This window comes from Primulina huaijiensis, chromosome 2, assembly GCF_012295235.1.
Source record: "Primulina huaijiensis isolate GDHJ02 chromosome 2, ASM1229523v2, whole genome shotgun sequence".
Taxonomy (NCBI): Eukaryota; Viridiplantae; Streptophyta; class Magnoliopsida; order Lamiales; family Gesneriaceae; genus Primulina; species Primulina huaijiensis.
Window position 1 is genome coordinate 31,531,170 of NC_133307.1, and position 21,910 is coordinate 31,553,079.

Sequence of the window (21,910 nt, forward strand, 5' to 3'; positions counted from 1 at the left end):
TTTCTTTTTCTGTTGTTTAGTTATGTTATCTTATATTACACACGATAGATTTGAAATTCACTTAATTTTATCTATGTAAACAAGCCAAAAATTTTGAAATAACGGATTTGAAAATATATCAATCCAAACACAACATTATTGTTTCAAGTTTATAGTTGCATTGAACTTTTTTTAGATTATGCATTATCTAAATAAATAATTGTGACAATATGATGTTTTATGTTATAGATTTCATTCATAAATTACTAAATAAATTTATTAAAAAAAAACTAAATAAATTGTAATTTTCGAATTAAAGTGTGTATGTTTACGGACCCAACAAGGATTCCATGTATAACATCACAAATGGCTATTTTCAGTGACAAAATCCATCCATCAGGTGGAATTCAACTTCGGAATGTCGTCTACGCCTCTAAGCCAAATAAACAAAAAAACGATACATAGGTAAACATGTTGAGCATCAACTTTCTTGGTTATATCTCGTCAAACGTCAGAAACCCCAAAAAGTCAAAACTAATTAATGACGTGGACCTCATGTATGTATCATTATATACATACATTACGATCATGCAATTCACCAGAATCATCTCCTACAGGCAGCCCTGTAGGTGGGTGTTTATTGTATGTGTAGGTAAATAATGTGTACAAGTGTGTTAGGTGGGAATTGGGATGCCTACGTGAACTCGCCCGCAGGTGATCATAACTCTTGTCTGAGTCAGCCGCCAAGCGCCGGTCAAACCCACAAAACTTGACCAAAAATGTAAACTTTCCACGGTCAAATTTTAATGTAAGCTTCTAAGAAACTCCTTTTTGGTTTAGTATAATCTTATTTATATTTATTTTCAGCATCCAAAATCTTTGATCCATTCAAAATCACAACTTATATGGCTTCTTCTGGAGGCAGCTTGAACACCTGTCATCAACAGAGCTTCTCCAATTTCTCCGCCCAATACTTTACTTCTGATCTTCTTGCTACTGAATCTGCCATGAATCAAGAGAAGTCTTCATTCAACTGGGTCAGTTCAGATCACCAAAAAAGCATAGAAATCCCAAAGTACAAGTCTTTTCCGCCGTCTTCATTGCCCGTATCCCCGCCTCCTGTTTCCCCTTCTTCTTATCTTTCCATGCCTCCAAGTTTGAGCCCTTCTGTGCTGCTTGATTCTCCTGTTCTTTTCTCTTCTGCTAATGTAAGTTTGTTTCTACAAGATTGAGTATTTCATATCTCTTTTATGTATTGAATTGTTACAATAATGATTTGTTTGTTCAGGTTCTTCCTTCTCCAACCACCGGAGCTTTTGCTGCTAAGCTGGATCAGGATCAGGATCAGGATCAGGACACAAAGTTTCCTGATTTCTCTTTCCATTCCCTAACAAGGCCTTCTCATGATTCTACGTCATCCATTTTTCGCTCGTCTAATTCAACGGTATATGTACGTTCTTTGATCATATACTTTTTATTTTTTTGAAAAAAAAGCTATTTGTAGAATGTTAGGCTGCATGCTTTGCCAAATTGCCCTGAAGAGTAGCTCTATATCTAATATCTTAAAATTCATTATATCATATTCAACTTGTTAGGTTTGATTACGGTACTCTCTTGAAATTTCTTGGTAAAATCTTGTGAAATTGCATCAAGGGTTAGATTAATAGATTATACAATGATTAGAAAGAAGCATGGAATTTCTTAGTCTTAGATGTATGCTGTATTATATTCGAAACTATGTGATGCAATTTGAAATGTCAACCAAGGGAAGCAATAGTTAAAATATATGTAGAGCTTGCATATTTAAAATGATGCTGACATGTTAACAAACATTATCTAACAGGATTCATTCAGAAGCCAACAGCAAGAAAAGGGAACGTTTCATTCACTTGACAAGCAACCTGAGTTTTCAACAATAAAGTCTGCACTAAAATCAGAACCATCCCAAATGCATAGTTTCGATTCTCAAGAAATTTCCACAATTCAGACCAGCTTGGAAAACACATGTGCCCCACAGCCTAATCAATTAATCCAATATGCTCAACCATCTCAGTATGTTAGGGAGCAGAAAAGATCCGACGATGGTTACAATTGGAGGAAGTATGGACAAAAACAAGTCAAGGGAAGCGACAATCCTCGTAGTTACTACAAGTGCACATTTCCAAGCTGTCCCACGAAGAAAAAGGTGGAGAGAAATTTGGACGGTCATATTACTGAAATAGTGTACAAAGGGACTCACAGTCATCCGAAGCCTCAATCTACTCGGAGATCATCTTCTAACTCAGTTCAGAATCTGACTAACAATAATTATGGAATCCAAAATCAATCAAACTCGTTTCTTGAGAATGGTCTGACGGAATCTGTGGCAACCCCACCGGAGAATTCATCTGCTTCTTTTGGAGATGATGATTTTGACCAGGGATCCTCACTTAGTAATTCAAAAGATGACGATGAGAATGAACCAGAAGCCAAGAGATGGTGAGTGAGTTTAGGGTCTGATTTCTATAATTAGATGATCTCTAAAATCAATAACATGAAATAGAATCTTACATGATGTTGGTAATGTTATTTTTCAGGAAAGGGGAAAATGAGAATGAGGGGATATCAGCTGCTGGAAGTAGAACCGTTCGAGAGCCAAGAATCGTTGTTCAGACGACAAGTGATATCGACATTCTTGACGATGGTTACAGATGGAGGAAGTATGGACAGAAAGTGGTTAAGGGCAACCCAAATCCCAGGTAAAAATCTGGCTTTGTCGAAGTCCGCCAAGCAAATTGAGACAAATATATACATCTCAGATGTTTTATCTGAACGTTTTGATCATGTACATGGAAAACTTAAGCACTGATATACCCACATTCCTGCAGGAGCTACTACAAATGCACATACAATGGTTGTCCGGTTAGGAAACATGTAGAGCGAGCATCCCATGATTTAAGGGCAGTGATCACGACATACGAAGGGAAGCACAACCATGATGTTCCTGCAGCACGCGGTAGCGGCAGCTACACTATGAGTAGACCACCACCAACCGCCACCAACAATGCCCCAACAGCAATAAGACCCTCTGCTATCGGCACCCATTCAAACGGGACAAGCTACCCAAACCCAACGAGAATGCAAACAATGCAACACCAAACACCATACACACTTCAAATGCTACACGACACCGATAGTTTTGGATTCTCGGGGTTCGGAAACTCTACAGGTGCCTATGCTAATCAGATGCAACAGACAGAGAATTCCCAGTCGATAGCCAAGGAAGAACCTAGAGACGACTCATTTTTTGACTCATTTCTCTACTGAAGCATAGGCCTTCTGAAGGTTAATCTTGTGGCATGCAAAACTTTTTGAAACATCTGTTGTGGGACAGTCACTTGTGATAGCGTCAAGATTTAATTTTATGTTAAATATGTATATCTTACAACAGCATTTAGGTTTATTCTTTTCATTTGTATCAAGTCCTTTTAAGCTTAGAATAGTGTCTTGATAGTGACAGCACACGAAGAAAAGTAGAAAAAGCAAAAATATGTTATAGAGCTTGATGCTTTCGATTTTTTGGTTTGTTTCTCTGCCAATAAATATTCAATTAAACTGACCCCTCTGCATTCCAAATACTGAGTTTTCTTCATTCTGAATACCATGCACTTAAGTGCTTCTTGGGGCATGTCAAGTAGTTAATGACTGCAAATATGATTCAGGTTCCGTTTTCTGGTGTGTGTTTGAGATTCGGCTAGCCGATGCATGTACGTGGCTCCAGCGTTGAATAAAAATTTTCCCAGCTTGGTATTAGTCTGAGAGGAGTGCATGATTTGGTTGTTTCAAACTGGGAACTCCTAGAATAGAGTGGTGAATAGTGATTGTGCGTTAAAATAGACAGGGCATTGTATTTGAAACTCAATGACAAAAATGCAGTGGATTTTTTTTAAAGAAAAACAGAAGAAACATTTTCATCTTGCAAAAACGATGGGATCCTGTCAATATATTCTAAATACCTATTCTCTAAACTGTTTGAGCATTTTCCAAATTCCAATTGAGCCAATTCATTCGAGCAGCCCAACCTTCCTTCTTATACCGCATACATTTCTGCTGTATGAGAGGAAAATCGACCAGCCGTGCGTACAAAACATGGCCAGTACTATCACGTCCCACCACGTACCCTACACAAAAGCAGTCCATATAAGGTACCACTGCAGCATCATATTAATCTTGATGTGATCCGAAGCAGGTGGGATCCATGTATTCGTCTGTCTGGTGTGCGGGGTGCCTCGTCATGAGAAATCATCGGGAAAGCTCCCCAAACACGAGTACCAGCACGCTCAAGAACCTCTGTATGCTTTGTTGGCTTGCCCTAGAAACAAGCTTGTTTCGTGCAACCAGCATGTCGTCACAAAACTCCCCAAGTCATTCTTCTATCCATCCTTGATTCTTGAACTTCAAGAGAGGCCAAAAAGCAGTTAATCTCCACACCCTCCATGCATATTTATAATACCAAAATACATTGGTATTGTAAATCTTTAAACTAACGTTATACTAACTTGCAAACCACATTAGTAGGATAAATCATATGATTATCACGATTATATCATCTTGATTAATTCTGGTTCTAATTAAAAAAAAATCGTGCTTACCTTTCTGGCGGCCATTTCAGGGTAATTGTCTTGGAACAAAGATAGAATGTGATTAGACACCACCCTGAGATCTCTTTTAGGCATATCTTTAAGATCAGTGACCTGAATGATAGAATTCACTCCACCAGGCTTGAAATTGATCACAAGCTTGATCCCTCTCTCAAGAACCTAAACCCTCCTCCACCTCAATAATTTCTTCAGCTTCTCATCATCTCCAAAGATCTTATCGTACATTTCCTTATCTTTGAAGATCCCATAAGCTTTTTAGCAAGCCGGATTCCCTTCCCTGTCGTATCCATGCATGAAAGCCATAACGCCTTCCAGCTCTTTGAATGACCCCAAGTCCTCCTCCAAAATGCCGTCGGCCCCGAAATCATTCTCTAGTTTATGGTGCACCATTGAACCAAATTTCGTATCAATTTGAACTTGGGCTTAATTGGTAGGCCGTATGCGTTAGCAACATTTGGGCCCGGTTTACATCTGGATAAATTTATTGGGCCTTTTTTAAGCAATACAAACATGTCTAAAATTGTTGGGCATATATAATTTCTAGAAACTTTATCAATACATGAAAATTTTCTAGATCCTTCACAAGAAATTAACTGAGTATAACTTATTTAAAATTTCTCTAAGATTCTATTTCTCTAGTTGGGCTTGACCGAAAATCTTACCCCACAGAAAAGTATGAATAAATGCATTTATGTAAACAAAAACCGGCTGTTTTGCATTACACAATTTAAGTATGGAAATTTCATTGTTCTCCATTTTGATTTTTGAGTTCAAACATTGAATTTTCTTGCATACCCACTCGATTAATTGTCTCCCTCACATTGAAAATGACCATGTCGACAAATTAACTATTTTAATAGTCAAGAAACGTTTATCACACCGAATTAGACAAATAAAAGCTATAATCATTTAGGGCACGTTGAGGAAAATATGCATGCCGGATCTTTTAAAATAAATTTACGGCGTGAAATTTAAAATTAAATCTCTATATTCATTCGTTCAAATTTAGGACGCATGCATTTATTTTTATCATGTTTGTTAGACTACATCATGTTTTTAATCAGGAAATATGGTACGTACTCTAGACATCCACGACCACACACTAAATATGACAATTATCTCAAAATTATATATATATATAAAAAAACGGAGAAATATAAACTGGACAGACATTCAACGCATCGTGTATGTATTTCATTGGGTTTTCAGGTTAGTTCGACTCATCCAATGATACGAAAACTCATATGAAACGATCTCACGTGTCAATTTCGTAATACTAATATTCTATTTGAGTCATTCATGAAAATTTATTGTTTTGGATTGACTCGTCTCACGAATAAAAATCCGTAAAATCGTCTCATATTAGACCTAATGAAATGAAATCTTACTATATAATGGAATCTCATCTTCTATTTAATAATTATCCAATGAGATTAGAATTGATCTTCTGATATTTGAGTTTTATCAAGGGTAGGTCACCTAATAGGTTCTTTTTTGGACTGTCTATAAATACTGACCTATATAATTAATTTTATGATCGAAGGAGTAAATATCGGTTCATAATCCTCCGGAAAATTTCCAATTTTCGTATTTTTTTTTATGCACGTTTCAATCCGTATGTTTCAAACATGTTGTAATTGAAAAGTAAACATTTCATCCCACTTTTGGCCTAACCAAATACCATTACTTCAACATAATTTGGTCGGTTTTTGCCTTGGTAAGTTAATTGTTAGTAATATTTTAGATATTTTCGTTCATTAACTTGAAGTAGAATTTATCATCGTCGAATTTTAAACCTCAGATCTTGTCTCAAACTTTGCAGATTGATATGAACTGACATATCCGATATTTGCGGTTCAGGAAAAAATGAGTTCGTATGAATTGCGTGTTTGTAAGGAAAAGGCCGTCAAACGGGGGGCCAATCAGTGTCCCCCGGCCTTTTATTTCTTGATGTATAAATGTAATTCCACCCGTATATGTAATGCATTCCACATACCTCGACAAATGAAGTGTGGGAAACTAACAACTTAAACATCAAGTGGACCACAACTTGCGGAACAATTAGTTATATTCCCCTTACACATTTGTATATAACGTGTTTGGGGTGTCAAATAGGCTTTTTTTCAAGAAAAAATACAAATAAAAATAAAAATCTCGACATACAACAAGTTTTGTATGAAAGTGACTTTAGTTAATTAATTCAAATATAAAATATTGTACAAAAACTATATTAAAAAAAAGGATCATTTCGACAACTTAAGAAAAATAAACAATTACACTAGATTTCGAACTCTACCTTTAATTTTAATAATAAAATAAACATGAAAATTAGCTTTTATTACTTAATATATATATATATTTGAATGAAACGTGACATTATGACTCGAACTACATATTATTCGTTTTTGGAGAGTGACACACCATTGTAACAAGTCTATAAATAGTTGGCATATACATACACATGTATGAAGTGAACATTGAATAATCAAAATGCCGTGCCTTGATATCTCCACTAACGTTCACCTCCACGAAGACGCCGAGTCCATGTTTTCCGAGCTCACAGAAGCTGTTTCTCAGATTGTCGGAATACCCAAAAACGTACGTACAACTATAATATTCTTTCTAATCAATTTCTACATGAACATATATATGATATATATTATATGTACGTACGTATGTACACAGTCATGTGTGATACATGCATGAAAATATGGTATATATGTGCAGTTTGTGATGATTCTTGTGAAAGGGTCAGTAGCCATAACATTTGGAGGGAACAAAGAACCAGCTGCATTGGCTGAGATTGTATCCATGGGCGAGATCAATTCTCAGGTTAAAAGGAAGCTGATTGCCACCATCGGATATATTTTACACGACAAGCTCTCCATTCCCAACACCAGATTCGTGCTCAAGGTCTTCGATGGGCGAAAAGCAAATTCGAAACTGTGAGTGACTTGTTATGTTATCCGATGCAGTTTAGGGTTGATGGATGTATAGTGGATGCGTTCCACATCGGTTTCATGATGAAAGATACAACTATGTACCAGATTATATATATATAAATTAGTTTGATTTTATATAAATCCAAACCAAACCAATCCAATTTTATCGGTTTTGCTAAATAGCTAACCACATCAAACTATTAAAAATGAAAAAAAAAAAAAAAGAATATTAATATACAAATAGAAATTAAAAGTATTTAACAATAATGACATAACATAAAAGCCAATCGAAACCATCAGTTTGAGTTGATTTTCTTAGCTTCTTTCGGTTCTGTTAACTCTTAACAAATTCCATTTTTTAAAAAGATGCGACATATCAAAACTTATAGCTTACTCGATACCAAGGTTATAGGAACGGACAGCGAAAATACCAATTTTATGAATCTCAATCAGTTTCCGAAAATGAATGTGGCATGCATTATCAAGCAAATAATTGGTAGGTGTAAACGGTACGTGAGTGGTTGACACATTGTATGATTTTGAATTATTTGCAATTAACGACTGACATATAATGTTCCGTCCTATTAATGATGAGATAGATCTCCAATATATTCTAATTGCAATAATTGTCCTCCCCTTCCCTCTCCATTAATCACATTCATTGCACTACTAGGGACATAAATTAAGGTTCGTCGGGTAATTAATCACATCCATTGCTATGTAGAAAGCTCAAATTGGCGAGATTATACTTTTTTTCCCACTTTTTAAAGTTGATCACTTCCTCGAAAAGTTGTCAAATACCATGAAATAGACCACGATTCCCAAAGTGTCAAAAGTATATATATTAACGAGTGTATACGACATCGTTTGGAGTGGATTGACTAAATGTTAGAAACAACTAAGTGTTGAAAGATTCGGACTTGGCTGTGCAAGCAAGTCATCGAGTGGGTGAATACCTTGGACATGTGTAAAACTTAAATCTGATGTTCGGACGATTGTGTCGGCGTTTTGAGACGTTTGACAAACGTCTAGGACATGTGGCAGCGGACAAACCTTAAAAAATTATTTTTTTACTTTTATTTTCAAAAGTTACTTCTTTTTTATTTTTGGTCACTTTTTCACAATATATATAAATTTACTCACTTCTGAGATCGATCTAGCGTAGACGAGTTTCAAAGAAACCACCGTTAAGACCTAGAGAAAAATGTATGGACGACTAATGGCAGTGAACCTTCAATAAATTTGTGATGAAATATTAATTAAATGCATGAAGCTGTCCTGCATAATTCAATTAATCAATCATTGTTGGATGATTGATTACTTGAAAACAAGAAAAAGAAGCAACTATTCATGGTAACGAATGCATATACCAGAAAGTAAGTAGTACGTACAGTACAATTAAGACCATGAAACTCAGGATGGATAGCGCCGCAGAGACTTGTAATCAGACGAAACATGCACCATCCATGGCGCTATCCCTCCTGAGCTTTATGGCTTACTCATACAATTGCAGAATATTTCAAACTGCCGCTGTTAAAATGTGCATATTCACACACACACACACACACAACACACAGATATATATATATATATATACACACACACAACACAAATAAAGCTTAATTATGATCACTGAAAGAAGTGATATGTATACATACATGTTAATATATACGAAATGGTGAGCGAGAGTGAGTGGAGATTTGGGTGGGTATTTATAGCAGCAAGAGTAACATGGGGTAACGGCAGAAGTCATCAATTTTCTCCAGTAGAGAGAGATGGAGAGAAGACTAAGAAGCTCCCTGTGTGTATTACAAGAAATCTTTGACTAAATTTTGTGGCCTGAATACGAGTACCTTGTATTTTTTTATGTCATGAAATCCACAGGCACGCTTTAGATATATAGGTAGCATATGATTTTAATGCAGCCTGCCCACTACGTACGTAACTTATCATATTTTTCCAATATTATCCTTTTTTTAATTAATTTCACAGTTGGTGTCCTTTGAAAAGAATATAAATATACTATAAATAAAGGAAATTAGAATGAAGATTCACTGGAAATTCCACATTTGCCGCTGGCTCGTAGGGGTGCTTGGGAGATTGTGCCATTCGCATTAATAATCTAGCGGAATTATTTTGATTACTGCGTACGTATAAAGGTTAAAGTTAGAAAAGTCCAAAACACTGAAATCTAGACGAGGAATGGTAACCTGGAAACGTCTTGATATTGTGCAGAAATAATTGATCAAGGCGTTGTACAATCGTGACATATATTTATGTACACTGTCCCATATTTCACAAACTTTGTCTCCTGAAAAATTGACAGCAGGCTCAAAATAGAACTATATGTTACAATTTTTTTTATTTAAATTGAAATCCAAATTTTTTGTAATTATTTGTAGATTTGGACTAGTTAATCGTCGCAATTAATAAGTTATTAAGTCTCAAATGTATGAATTTAGTAGTAACTTCTAAAAATGTGATACGTAGCGCGCAATTAGTGAGGGAGGGACGTTGTTGCAATGAACCCATTTTCCGATGATCTTTCTAGCCAGTGAGGGTTGACGATATGAATTAATAAAGCATGTGGAGATGGTAAAGTTTCCTGAAAATTAATATAAAATGGCCTTGCAAGTTGCAACCCACCAAATAGATTAATTTGTCCACTTATTCACACAGTAAAATTTTAGAAAATAAATTTGGCCAACCTACGATTTTTTTTAATATGTTAAACTAAGTTGTTGAAAAATAATCTTCCTCAAATACACTTGAGTTTGTTTGATCAAAAGTTATTTTGCTAACTATCTTCAAGTTGAGGAGACATGATGATTTTTGAAAAAGTGAGGTAGACGCGATACTTTCTCTATGTGACCCGGTGGCCAAAGTCTCGAATTAGCTCTTACACACACTTAATCAACTCGTGAAAGGGCACCAGAAGAGGTCTAGAAAATTCTAGTGTGTTAAAAGAATGCAAAGATGATGAACATGTTGAAAGCTGAATGAATTAAAATGCAAGAGAAACCAGGGTACTTTGGTGAGGTTAAGGAAAGAGTTTTTTCCTAATTGAAGTTGCTTCTAAATTTATCCGAGATCTTACTTTTATCAGATGTTTCTTTCTGTTTCGTATATCTCCTCCTGCTCCTCATCCTTTGCCCACTCCTTATACAACTCGACCTCCCAACTCGGCTCACACCAAAAACCCAACTCGAACCTAATCCAACTTGAGTCACGTGTTGTCATGGGCTAGACACCTCATCGGTGTACCCTTTGTTTTTGTTTCTTCGGTAACGGAAGGTTGATTTAACGCAAACTCCCCTGGAAAAAATGACCTTTCCAGCATGATTGCTTCCAATCTCTTTTTAATGATTTTTTGTAAAAAGAAATATAAATTTATAGTTTCAGCTTTCAGATAAACTAATTGATCGAGCAAGTGGTTCCAATTTTGACCATCAGTGTCTTGGAAGTTAATAATGTATTGTAGGTGAATTGGAAAAGGATTGAGCTTTTAGCTGTCGTGAAATTAAGTCATTGCCGCACCGCACACACCACTTTTAATCCATTAATTTCTTTTCTTCTTTTTAATATGCACGTAAAAAATTAATTAATACTTGTAATAAATTGATTTAATCCATTAATTTCTTTTCTTCTTTTTAAGATGCACGTAAAAAATTAATTAATACTTGTAATAAATTGAGCACAGAATATATATANNNAAATTATTTTTTGGCTTAGAAACTATTTTCGGCTGGGTAGTTTTGAGTACATCAATGGAAAAAAATTTTTATGGCTGGATAGGATTCGAAGTTTTCCAGATTTTTCATGAGTTTCTACAAAATTTCCTTATTTTCTCTCTTTCCGCAAAGGATCTTCGCTCAATTTTTCCAACATAAATCCTCGAAATCTCACTGTAAGCCTGACGACAATTCATCAAAATACGTTTATATACTAGCATCAGTGCATGTAATATGAACATAAAAATTATATTCTATTAACCAAACATCGCCTCATTTACACAAATTAAAATGACTTAAATCCCGTGGTCAATTTTCTCTAAGGTGTAAGGTTTCAGGATTTTTCATCATCACAAAAAACACTCTGCTTCAAAAGTTTTGAAATAGTAATTCATTCCAAATATCTGGCACCCCCGGCAAGCACCAGTGTATACAATCTGAGAATGCTGCGGGATCTGCCGTCCTTTCCGGACTCAATGGCTCCCAAAACTTACGGTATATGGTGGGGTGACCATCTTTTCTATACTCGGAGAGCTGAGTGATGTTGATGACAGATACTTTCGAACCCAACCTACTCAATACCTTTTCGACCATCTGCATTGTGGGCAAGTCCGACCCAGTGCCCCAGTACCTCTCATCGTATATAGGCTCCTTCTCATCATAACAATTGCCTTCGCTTCCTGGATTCCAATCCTCCTTCCTGTTGAGCAAAGGAAAGTTTAAGAAACAAATACACATTTTAACAGAAAAATGAAAAGTTCATAAAGCACATTTCTCTATCAAACAACTGCAGATTTGAGGAACTTTTTGTTTTTGAACCATCTCTTCCTTTGCAACTCATATAACTTTGCTACAAATCGGGGTGATTAGCTATGACATTTTAAACATCGTTAAGTATATTCGAGTGTTTCAGAAACCACAAGGCCGTCAAGTTCAAATTTATACAAAATAATGTTTAAAACATCTTTTTTGCCATGTCAAATCAAATTTTACTCAGGCAGCACACTTACGCGAAATGTGTAGGTGACATGGTCATGAAAAAGACCTTTTTCTCTAGGGGATCAATATGGGCGGATACCCAATCTGCCCAGGCGTCCATGGCCATTTTCATACCTCCAAGGCCATCAATTTCTTCACAGACCATGTTTTCTTGATCACTCCATCTAATATATCAACGTTGACATGTGTGTCACGATTAAAATTTGCATGACAAATGATACATTTTTTTTTAATTTTCTTAAATCTGTCTCGTGCATATTTGAGGTAGGATCCAAATTAGAAACTTACAGAAGCTTAACAGGGCCTTGCCTCCACCACAGATACGAATTAAATATAAGTATATCCGCATTCTGCCATCGTGATGAGTGCCTAATAATTGAGTCTGGCCGCATTATTCTTTCATCAAGCCGGTGATCCACTGCATCATCAGAGTTAGATTCGGCAAGAAGAGGTGCCCAAAGAAACTCAACTGTCGCATTATAATTCTGTATAAGACATAAAAATTTGTAACAATTAAACAAAGGGTATTTCTGCGATCCGAACATCATTTATAATGTTCATGTTTAACCGTATAACATCAAATGTTATCGATTCAAAAGTTCCCTGGCATTTGCTTTTACGCCCATCATATATACAGCGATCTACGAAAGAAAATTCAGCCAGCAATATTATGTAAAGTTCGATGATACTCAAGTCATTGATATTTCACTGGACCTACTCTCTCATTATCACTTCGAAACTGCAGTTTACCTCTGCTCTGAAAATAGTAAGTTCGGAATTCGGCGTGATGGACTGCTTATCCGCTGGAATTACAGACTGCAACAAACACAACAGTGATATCCATTGCCCTCTATTCAGTGAGTCCCCAACAAACATTAGTCTCTTACCCCTCATTTTCTCCCAAATTTCAGTGGCATTCCACCTATGTTTTCAACAACAAGAATTTGCCGATGAATGAAAATCAAAACTCAGTCTTGCAAATAATTTGAAAGTACACAGGGTTCGTTTAGCATCAAAAACAGGTCAAACAGAGAGATCAACACAGAACATATAAACTACCTCTTCAAATTGCAGTTATGGGGTTGCCACCTCCAAAACTGGTAACCTGAATCAGGCCTCCCATGCTTGTGACAAGCCAGCTGATCGGACATGTATGGACAATCAGATTCATTATATAAAGGATATGTTATGTTATCAAATACCCATTTGCCAGAGAAAAGGTCGCAAGCCTCTGCCTGCGCCTCCTCCCTCCGACGGCTAGGCTCAGTCTTGTGGAGGCCCCAAGCAGCTCTCCTCCCGCTGTACGTTTCCGTAGACCTGCATGTGCTAAATTTATCCAAACCAACTGCAAATGCCACCCCGAATAACAATCATAAGCAACATAGCTTGGATTCATAAATCAATTCAACCCATGAAATTTTACAGACACTACAGCTTGGCGGTTTCAAAATCGAGCACTATGCAACAGAAAAAGGAAAATTTCCCGTCACCGTGGCAAGAGATTTTGAACTCGGACACGATAAAAATAATATGTTTCAGAGATGCAGACAAGACCTGGCGGTTTCTTCGGAAAAGTAATGTTCTGTGCAGGCGTGGAATTGAAGAAAGAACCGTCTTTTACAACAGATCCTTGATTCCCATCTTCGGTATCAGTATGAGATTGATCCTGGTAAACTTGTCGAAAATTACACTCGTTATAGAGGATTGATAATGCTACGAATACAAAGAAGATAAGGGCGATAACGGGGAACTGTGATTTCTTCTTTTGCCATCTCTGCATTGCTCTTCTCTGTGCTTGCGCGAGAAGGAGGGGGACGAGCAAACTTCGTCAAGTGCTCCTGGATATTTGGGGAATTTCAAGAATCAAGGATTTTGAAACCGACAGTGACTCCCGTAGAAGAACTTTGTGATAAATGGGAAGAGGAGCTTAATGATCATTACTTTATTTGTTAGTGTCCATTATGACTATTTATACTGAAAATCTATTCTTTCCAATAATGAAAACCGAATCAATTATGCACCACTTTTCAGGTAATCCCACAGTACTGGCAACAACAAAAACAAGTGGGGAGGTGGCATGGGTCAAGATAGCTGTTGAACATGGAAAATTGTCTGTGAATTGATTTGACTCTGTCGCACTTCTTTTCTTTTCATTTAATTCTGTCCTGATTAAAGTAAAAATTAAATAAAAATTTGTTGGGCATTTGTTCAGTGGCCGTCGATATGTCCGAGTGGTTAAGGAGACAGACTCGAAATCTGTTGGGCTTTGCCTGCGCAGGTTCGAATCCTGCTGTCGACGTTTTTTTCCTTGTCATTTTTGCCTTTTTCCCGTAACCAAATGAAACAAATTCCTCAATTTCCTTTCCTCTTCATCAACTATGTACCGTTCCACACCTTCCCACTAAAGCTTAGTTTGAAAGTCGGCCAACCGGGTTGGTCATCGGAGGGCTCGTGAAGCTCCTGATGTTTCTTCTTATGTTGTATGATTTTCTGGTGATATACCAGCTTAGTTACTTAGTATTGTAAATCAAGATATTTTGAAATAATGTATTTTTTAAAAAAAAATAAGAAAGTCGGAAAAGAATTAAAAATAAATTTTTTGTCTTCCTTCCATTTCGACCCACGTGGCGGAGGGAATTTTTTTCCCTAAATTTATGACACGTTTTATTTTCTTTTCCTTCCTTTAAAATCTCCCAAACAACTGAGATCAGGCTTGTAGATCAGTGGTCTCATCTCTTGTCGGAATAGTCGGTTTCTCCGGGTTCGATCCTCCCTCCCCGCGTGAGTTGTAATAAAAAAAAAATCTCCCAAACAACTAAAATTTTTAAATTTTCTTTCATTTCTCTTCAAATCCCAACTTCAAAAATATGCCTAAATCATTGTCATTCTTTCTCACACGGAGACCTGGTCTTCATTTTTGGTAAGCTTTCTCTCATATGTTTTGTTTTTAATTCAGCTCAACTGATTTGATATTTGAATGAAATACTTTGAATTCGATGAGTTGAATGAGATTTTGTGGATTGATTTATTTTGTGATTATTAAAATGATTGGATAATAAATTGAGTAGGAAGAGACAAATAATAATATGTTGATTATTAAATCACGATAGAATAAAGATGCTTGCGGTTCATTTCCAATACTCTAGAATGACCTGGCAAATGCCAACGTAATAACCAACCAATTATGACGCGTTCGTTGCTTTTCTTTAAGTCAACATAATTCATTGAAAAACACGTTCAATTAATAACGAAATTTATCTTCGTTAACTTTAGTGACGATTTATTCAATTTTTATTGTTAATTTCAAATTAGTAATAGTTTTTATAAAATCGTCATTAAATTTACTAACGATTTATGTACAAATTGTCGCTAAATTTAGCTACGAATATTTAAAACGATCGTCATTAAATAAACCCTTATATATAACCATCGGTAAATATAATGACCATTTTTTAAAAATTGTTGCACTTAAAAACTTGGCAACAGTTTATGTATCGTTTACGACTTTAATTGCGAATAGATTTTTAATTTAAAGTTTGCGATATTTTTTCAAAAATCGTCACTGGTTTCCTATATATTTCCTCTTTCAGCCAAATTATCGCAAATAATGACGGTCTTAATCAAAATCTGTCGTAAATAGTGACGGTTTTGTAAAAAAAAAAAAAAAAACACTACGCCAAATTTATAACTGATTGTAAGTCCTTCATTTAAGTAATGATAAATAATATTTGGCTCATATAAATAGAAATATAATGAAAAAACTTATAATATGTCATTCATTCACAATATTTGGTAGGAATAAATGAACAATTAAAAGGAAAATTGTAAAATTTCATTTAATCACAATTTTAATCAATCAAACTAAACATCCTGTTATTATTCATACTATATGATTCTCACTGAAAATTTAAGGTCTGGTTCCAATAGGTGACGATAATCCGAATACAGAATTCGAATTTACTCTAGACCTGAAATCACGAAGGAGACGTTAGAAGTGGGCGACAAGGTACCCCGACTTAGTCCATCCGACGCTCAAGTCAGATACTGAGAATATAATGAGATAACAGCTAAATGTGCTGCTAAAAATCAATATAGTGAATGATTGAATTGAACGCTCAAACATGGTATTTATAGTGTCGGGGTTTCAGAATCTGGATTGAGACTAATTTTGATGGCCTAGTCATTATCACTATAATATATTATAATCAAATTTTTAAATAATTACACTATAAATTATCATATACGATCTTATATCCGAAGTTCAAGCAACCTAGTATTTACAAAACGGCCGAATAGGACTATAAAAAATCATCACATGCTAAATTTCACTTTGTACATATAACCTAACCAACCTAGCCACACCAATGGATAATGTTTAATAATGGATAATTACTTACTTTTATACAGAAAAGGCAACTAACCTAGTGTATTCGTGGACACAATTTAACTACTATATATATTATTATATTAAGTGAGTGACTTAACTGAATTTGGTTAGACTTTGTAACATAAAATTAAATTTACAGTAACATCACTAGATTGCGTTTGAATTTAAAATTTTGAAGTTACGAGTTTCAAATCCACGGATTTTAAACATTTGATTATTTATGTTGGGTGAATTTCAAATTATCAATTGCTATATATGTATATATAATAGTAATTATGATTGATTTGAATTAGATTAAAGATGAATGTCGTTTCAAATTCTACGTTCAAATTTGTTCTAAATCAAATATCTCATCCAAAGAAAGCATTTTATTTGTTTTATTTATCATTTACCCGTGACTGTTTATAAATCACATTATCTCTGATCAACCTCTTCAATTTCTTGGAATTTCAAATATTTCATTTTGATCCAAATTGTTGTAATAATCATATTCCTAGACTCAGTTATTAAATCATCACCACTTTTTTGAAATTATCATCACTTAGATAAAAATATAAATAGAGTAAATAATATCAATACAATTTTTTTCATCTCGTTATATTATATTTTGACAAAAACCAAATTTTACAAAAAAAAAATAAGATTGTTATATAACTCACATATTACGCGTGTCGTGTACGCTAGTATTAATTAACCAATAAAATTCAGAGATACCATCTTGATTTGTATGGACTTTTATAAATGTATAACTAAACATTAAATTTGATCATATTTAAACATAATTTATTAAAAGGTACAGATAAAGATAACAAAATTCAATTATGTGGCATAGATATAGTTTGTGGTGATTATTGGTGTGGTCCAAAAATTATTTTTTACAATAATTTTTAATTATTGAAGAAAATATTCATCTTTCTAATTAACGTGACTATGTATTATTGAGAAATTGGGCCGAATAGACATCTGTGAATATATTTTTAAATTTGATTTATCACCAAAATTTGCAACCACACATAAAAATTATTATTATTATAGAATATTTGCGTGCTCACGAAATGGACGTAGCTGACCTGAAATTGCAACGGAATGATGCCGCTGCAATAATAGCTCACACTTGACCATGTCAGGGTCAATACTCTGACCTTTCAACTCCATGTAACGAATTCTCTCCGGTCTGAATCCGCTATTTATACTCGTTTAGTTTATGTACATTATCGCCGCCGTCTCTCTACTCCATGGATCTATCTTCCCATTTATTGATTCTATGTTTAATAATCCTCTGCAACTCTTTCTTGATTTCTCAATCTCTGGAATTCGTCTACAGTGGATTCAATGCATCGGATGTTACTGTAGGTGGATCGGCTTCCATAGAGGCGAGTGGAGCTCTAAAACTCACAGACAAAGCACCAAATCTTATAGGCCATGCGTTTCATCCCAATTCGATTTCCATGTTCAATAACAGCACCAATGCTTCTTCATTCTCCACATGTTTTGTCTTCCAAATCCTGCCTGATTATGCGAGCCGTGGAGGCTTTGGGTTTGCCTTCACTTTGTCTCCGACCCCGGGATTTCCTGGCGCGGAGGGAGATCATTATTTGGGAATTTTCAACTCGACGAACGATATGAACTCGACAAACCATATCTTTCTTGTGGAATTCGACACGGTGAATGGGTACAATGAAGAGTCAGATACAGATGGGAATCATGTCGGGATCAACCTTAATGGAATGAAACCAATAGCTGCCGATTCGGCGACCTACTCTAAGAACGGGACTAGAGCAGAGGAGGAGGTTATCTTGGAGAGTGGAGAGCCTATACAGGCTTGGATTGAGTATGATGGGTTAAAGAAAGTTTTGAATGTAACAGTTGCTCCTATAAATTCTTCCAAGCCAATAGAGCCTTTGTTGTCTGAACACGTTGACTTGTCGAACGTCGTCAAAGATCAGATGTATGCTGGGTTTTCGGCTGCCACTGGAAAAAAATTTAGCGCTCATTACATCCTGGGATGGAGTTTCAAGCTAAATGGGACGGCTGATCCACTCGATATTGATAGGCTTCCTGTTGTGCCCAATGTGGAACCATCTTCAACATCTAATGATAAGTTGAAAAAAGCACTTATTGCGACCTTTTCTGTTATGATTTTCTTACTGTTGATAGCTTTAGGGAGCATACTTGTATATAGGAGAGTGACGAAGTTTGAGCATTTGGAGGATTGGGAACGGGAATGTCCCCGTAGATTCCGTTACAGGGACCTTTACAAGGCAACTAAGGGGTTTAAAGAGAGTGAAATTATTGGAACTGGAGGGTTTGGTGCAGTGTTCCGAGGTGTTTTACATACCAATGGGAGTGAAGTTGCTGTGAAGAAGATCATGTCTAACAATTCGCTGCAAGGATTGAGGGAGTTTGCTGCAGAAATTGAGAGTCTTGGAAGACTAAGGCACAAGAATTTAGTGAATCTTCAGGGATGGTGTAAGCACAAGAAAGATCTTCTCATAGTTTACGACTACGTCGCAAATGGAAGCCTGGATTCTTTGTTGTACAATAACTCCAAGAATGGCAACATTTTCTTGAACTGGGAACAAAGATTCAATATCATCAAAGGCATAGCATCCGGACTATTGTACTTACACGAGGAGTGGGAACAAGTTGTCATACATCGGGACGTGAAATCGAGTAACGTATTAATCGATGCAGAAATGAATGCAAGGCTGGGAGACTTCGGACTAGCAAGATTATACGATCACGGAAAAAACTCACACACGACAAACGTGGTGGGCACAATAGGTTACATTGCACCAGAGCTGACTCGAACGGGTAAGGCATCAGCGAGCACCGACGTTTTTGCTTTCGGGATTCTGCTTCTTGAGGTGGCTTGTGGGCGGGCACCGGTGGTGTGCGAAACGGCACGAAACATGATATTGGTGGATTGGGTGGTGGAGTGTATGCAAGTGGGCAACATTTATGATGCGGTTGATGCTAGATTGGGATCAAATTATGTTAATGAAGAGATGGAGATAGTACTGGGACTTGGTCTTTTGTGCTCTCACCCGAAGGCAGAAGCAAGGCCTAATATGAGGCAAGTGATAAGGTATCTGAATGGGGATGAAGTACTGCCAGTTTTCGACAAGTTAAGTTCAGCTGGTTCAAGGAGAGTCGATGAAATCACATCAAGATTCTTGAGCTTGGGACTGAGCGAGAGCATCATCAACTCGTCTTCTTCTGTAGGGAGAATATCTACTAGTTCTTTTCACAGTGGTAGATGATGATTTATTAACAGAATTATAGCATTTCATTGATATGTCCTTTTAGGTATGTAATTATTATTAATATCTCAAGTATCAAAGATATACTTGCATTTACAAATCTCAAGACAAGACAATTCTATTTCTTTTATTTTTTTATGGAAGACTATTCTATTTCAACCCCTTGTCTTAACTTGTTTTTGTACTTGTATCAATCAAATGAGCGAAGACTCTGTCTTCAGTCAATTTTATTAAGAAAATACCAACATGACTTCCAAAATCTCATAAACTTGGTATTATTTTTGACATGAACGACAATCAAACTTACATACATCATAAACTCATGAACACAGATTAACACATATCCAACAAATTAGTATATATATTCCAGCCATTCTTCTCAAACTTCTATGGACCTAATAACCAATTTTCCTTGCCAGATCAAGAAACGATGATATGGTCGACTTTTCAAAGTCCACATTAATGCAATTATGTTGGATTGAGTATTATGCGAGGTAATAGTTACGTTTATGATGAAAAGATGTATGAATTAATTATTATTTATAAAATTTGATTTAAACATTAGACCAAATTGTTGGGATTGTAATCAAAGTCTCACATTGTAACACAAAAAAACCATTTTTTTATAGGATAAAATTATATCAATTTATATGGGTCTTTTAGGTAAATACAAATTCACGAAAACTTAAGACACAACATTACGAAAATATGGGAGTTTCAGCATAAACAAGTATATTTAGGCATATTTTGGTACACATGATAGGATAAACATGTGATATATAATATAATGATAAATTAAGTATAAATAAGATGTATGATATTATATTTAATGTTTGTTATGATTTTAATAAGAGTGATTAAATTTATATACTAGATTGTAATAACAAAATTAACCTATCATAATAAATTTTATAATTTCAAAGTTGTTGCTTGAGTTCATATTTCTTATATGTTCATGCGCTGACAGTGCTTGCATGATTTATTTATTTTTACCTAATTTTATATATTATATAATATGATAATCGAGCCATTGATTTTGTGAGTCAAATCAAATATCAATTTTTAAGATTAATCGAGTGATACTAAAAATTTACTAAGATTTATAAAAATAATTTATATAATTATTTTGAGTTCATTTATATAATTATCATATTATATAATATACAAAAATAAATAAAAATATTTATTTGATGGAGCTGTGAAATAAGAGAACGATAGGGTTTATGATTTTTATATATTGAAGACAATTAATTCATTTGTGGTGTTTTTTATCATTAAATTAAAATTATCACATCTCATAAAATGGATATTTTATTCCTGTATAAATTTTTTATCACATGTCCATGATATTATCATGGAATTTCTAAAAAAATACCAAACATGAGATGATGAGGATAATTTATCAATCTTTCTCTAATTCAATATACCAAACTATACTTTAAGGCTATGTTTGGTAGCCATGATAAGGGAATGATTATTTAATAATCATTCCTTTATCTTGCGTTTGGTTCGTTTTTTATTAATCTACAGGCCCTTGATTATAATTTAAAACCCACACTATTCATGTTAATTGTGTGATTAAATATCACTCCTCAAATGGTGTGATAATTAATAATTTTTGAATAGTGATCATGATAAGATTGTATATTGACCATAATACTCTTGAATTGTTTTCTTCAATATAATATGAAAATTAAAATTAGTGAAAATTTAATAATTAATATAATATTTAAATTTTTATTATATTTTTTTATAAATTAGTTTCATATATTTTTATTATTTTCAATCATTTTAATGAAAATAAAATTGTAATACAAATCTATCTTAAATTAAATTTTTATAAATTTGTAATCTTGTTAATTAATTTTTTATGAAAATAAATATTTATTAAATTCTAATTTATTTTTTTAATGATTTAAATTAATTTTAATAAATGTAAATTATAATTATAAATATTTAATTATCTATC

At 34.8% G+C, this 21,910-nt stretch overlaps 3 protein-coding genes, 1 long non-coding RNA gene and 1 other non-coding gene across 5 annotated transcripts; 4 read left to right on the forward strand and 1 right to left on the reverse strand.

The window, feature by feature from the left end:
• Nucleotides 1–845: 845 nt before the first annotated feature.
• LOC140971684 (probable WRKY transcription factor 33) lies at nucleotides 846–3,577 on the forward strand. Its single transcript, XM_073434072.1, has 5 exons — nucleotides 846–1,187; nucleotides 1,268–1,423; nucleotides 1,823–2,457; nucleotides 2,556–2,717; nucleotides 2,847–3,577. The coding sequence occupies exons 1-5, from the start codon at nucleotides 885–887 to the stop codon at nucleotides 3,283–3,285; spliced, it is 1,695 nt and encodes a 564-aa protein (XP_073290173.1). The 5' UTR covers nucleotides 846–884; the 3' UTR covers nucleotides 3,286–3,577.
• A 3,514-nt stretch (nucleotides 3,578–7,091) lies between these two features.
• Nucleotides 7,092–7,481, forward strand: LOC140961844 (uncharacterized). The gene is made up of 2 exons (XR_012172398.1): nucleotides 7,092–7,217; nucleotides 7,347–7,481. It is a non-coding gene; the product is annotated as an uncharacterized lncRNA (long non-coding RNA).
• Nucleotides 7,482–11,527: 4,046 nt separating this feature from the next.
• LOC140971685 (protein trichome birefringence-like 35) lies at nucleotides 11,528–14,337 on the reverse strand. The gene is made up of 6 exons (XM_073434073.1): nucleotides 13,846–14,337; nucleotides 13,351–13,636; nucleotides 13,042–13,213; nucleotides 12,580–12,776; nucleotides 12,303–12,455; nucleotides 11,528–11,992 (listed from the first exon to the last, which is right to left on the reverse strand). Exons 1-6 carry the CDS (start codon nucleotides 14,069–14,071, stop codon nucleotides 11,662–11,664), a joined length of 1,365 nt encoding a protein of 454 aa, XP_073290174.1. The 5' UTR covers nucleotides 14,072–14,337; the 3' UTR covers nucleotides 11,528–11,661.
• Nucleotides 14,338–14,508: 171 nt separating this feature from the next.
• TRNAS-CGA (transfer RNA serine (anticodon CGA)) lies at nucleotides 14,509–14,590 on the forward strand. The gene has a single exon. It is a non-coding gene; the product is annotated as a tRNA-Ser (tRNA).
• A 3,133-nt stretch (nucleotides 14,591–17,723) lies between these two features.
• LOC140971686 (probable L-type lectin-domain containing receptor kinase VI.1) lies at nucleotides 17,724–20,074 on the forward strand. The gene has a single exon (XM_073434074.1). The coding sequence runs from the start codon at nucleotides 17,914–17,916 to the stop codon at nucleotides 19,939–19,941; it is 2,028 nt and encodes a 675-aa protein (XP_073290175.1). The 5' UTR covers nucleotides 17,724–17,913; the 3' UTR covers nucleotides 19,942–20,074.
• The last annotated feature ends 1,836 nt before the right edge of the window (nucleotides 20,075–21,910 follow it).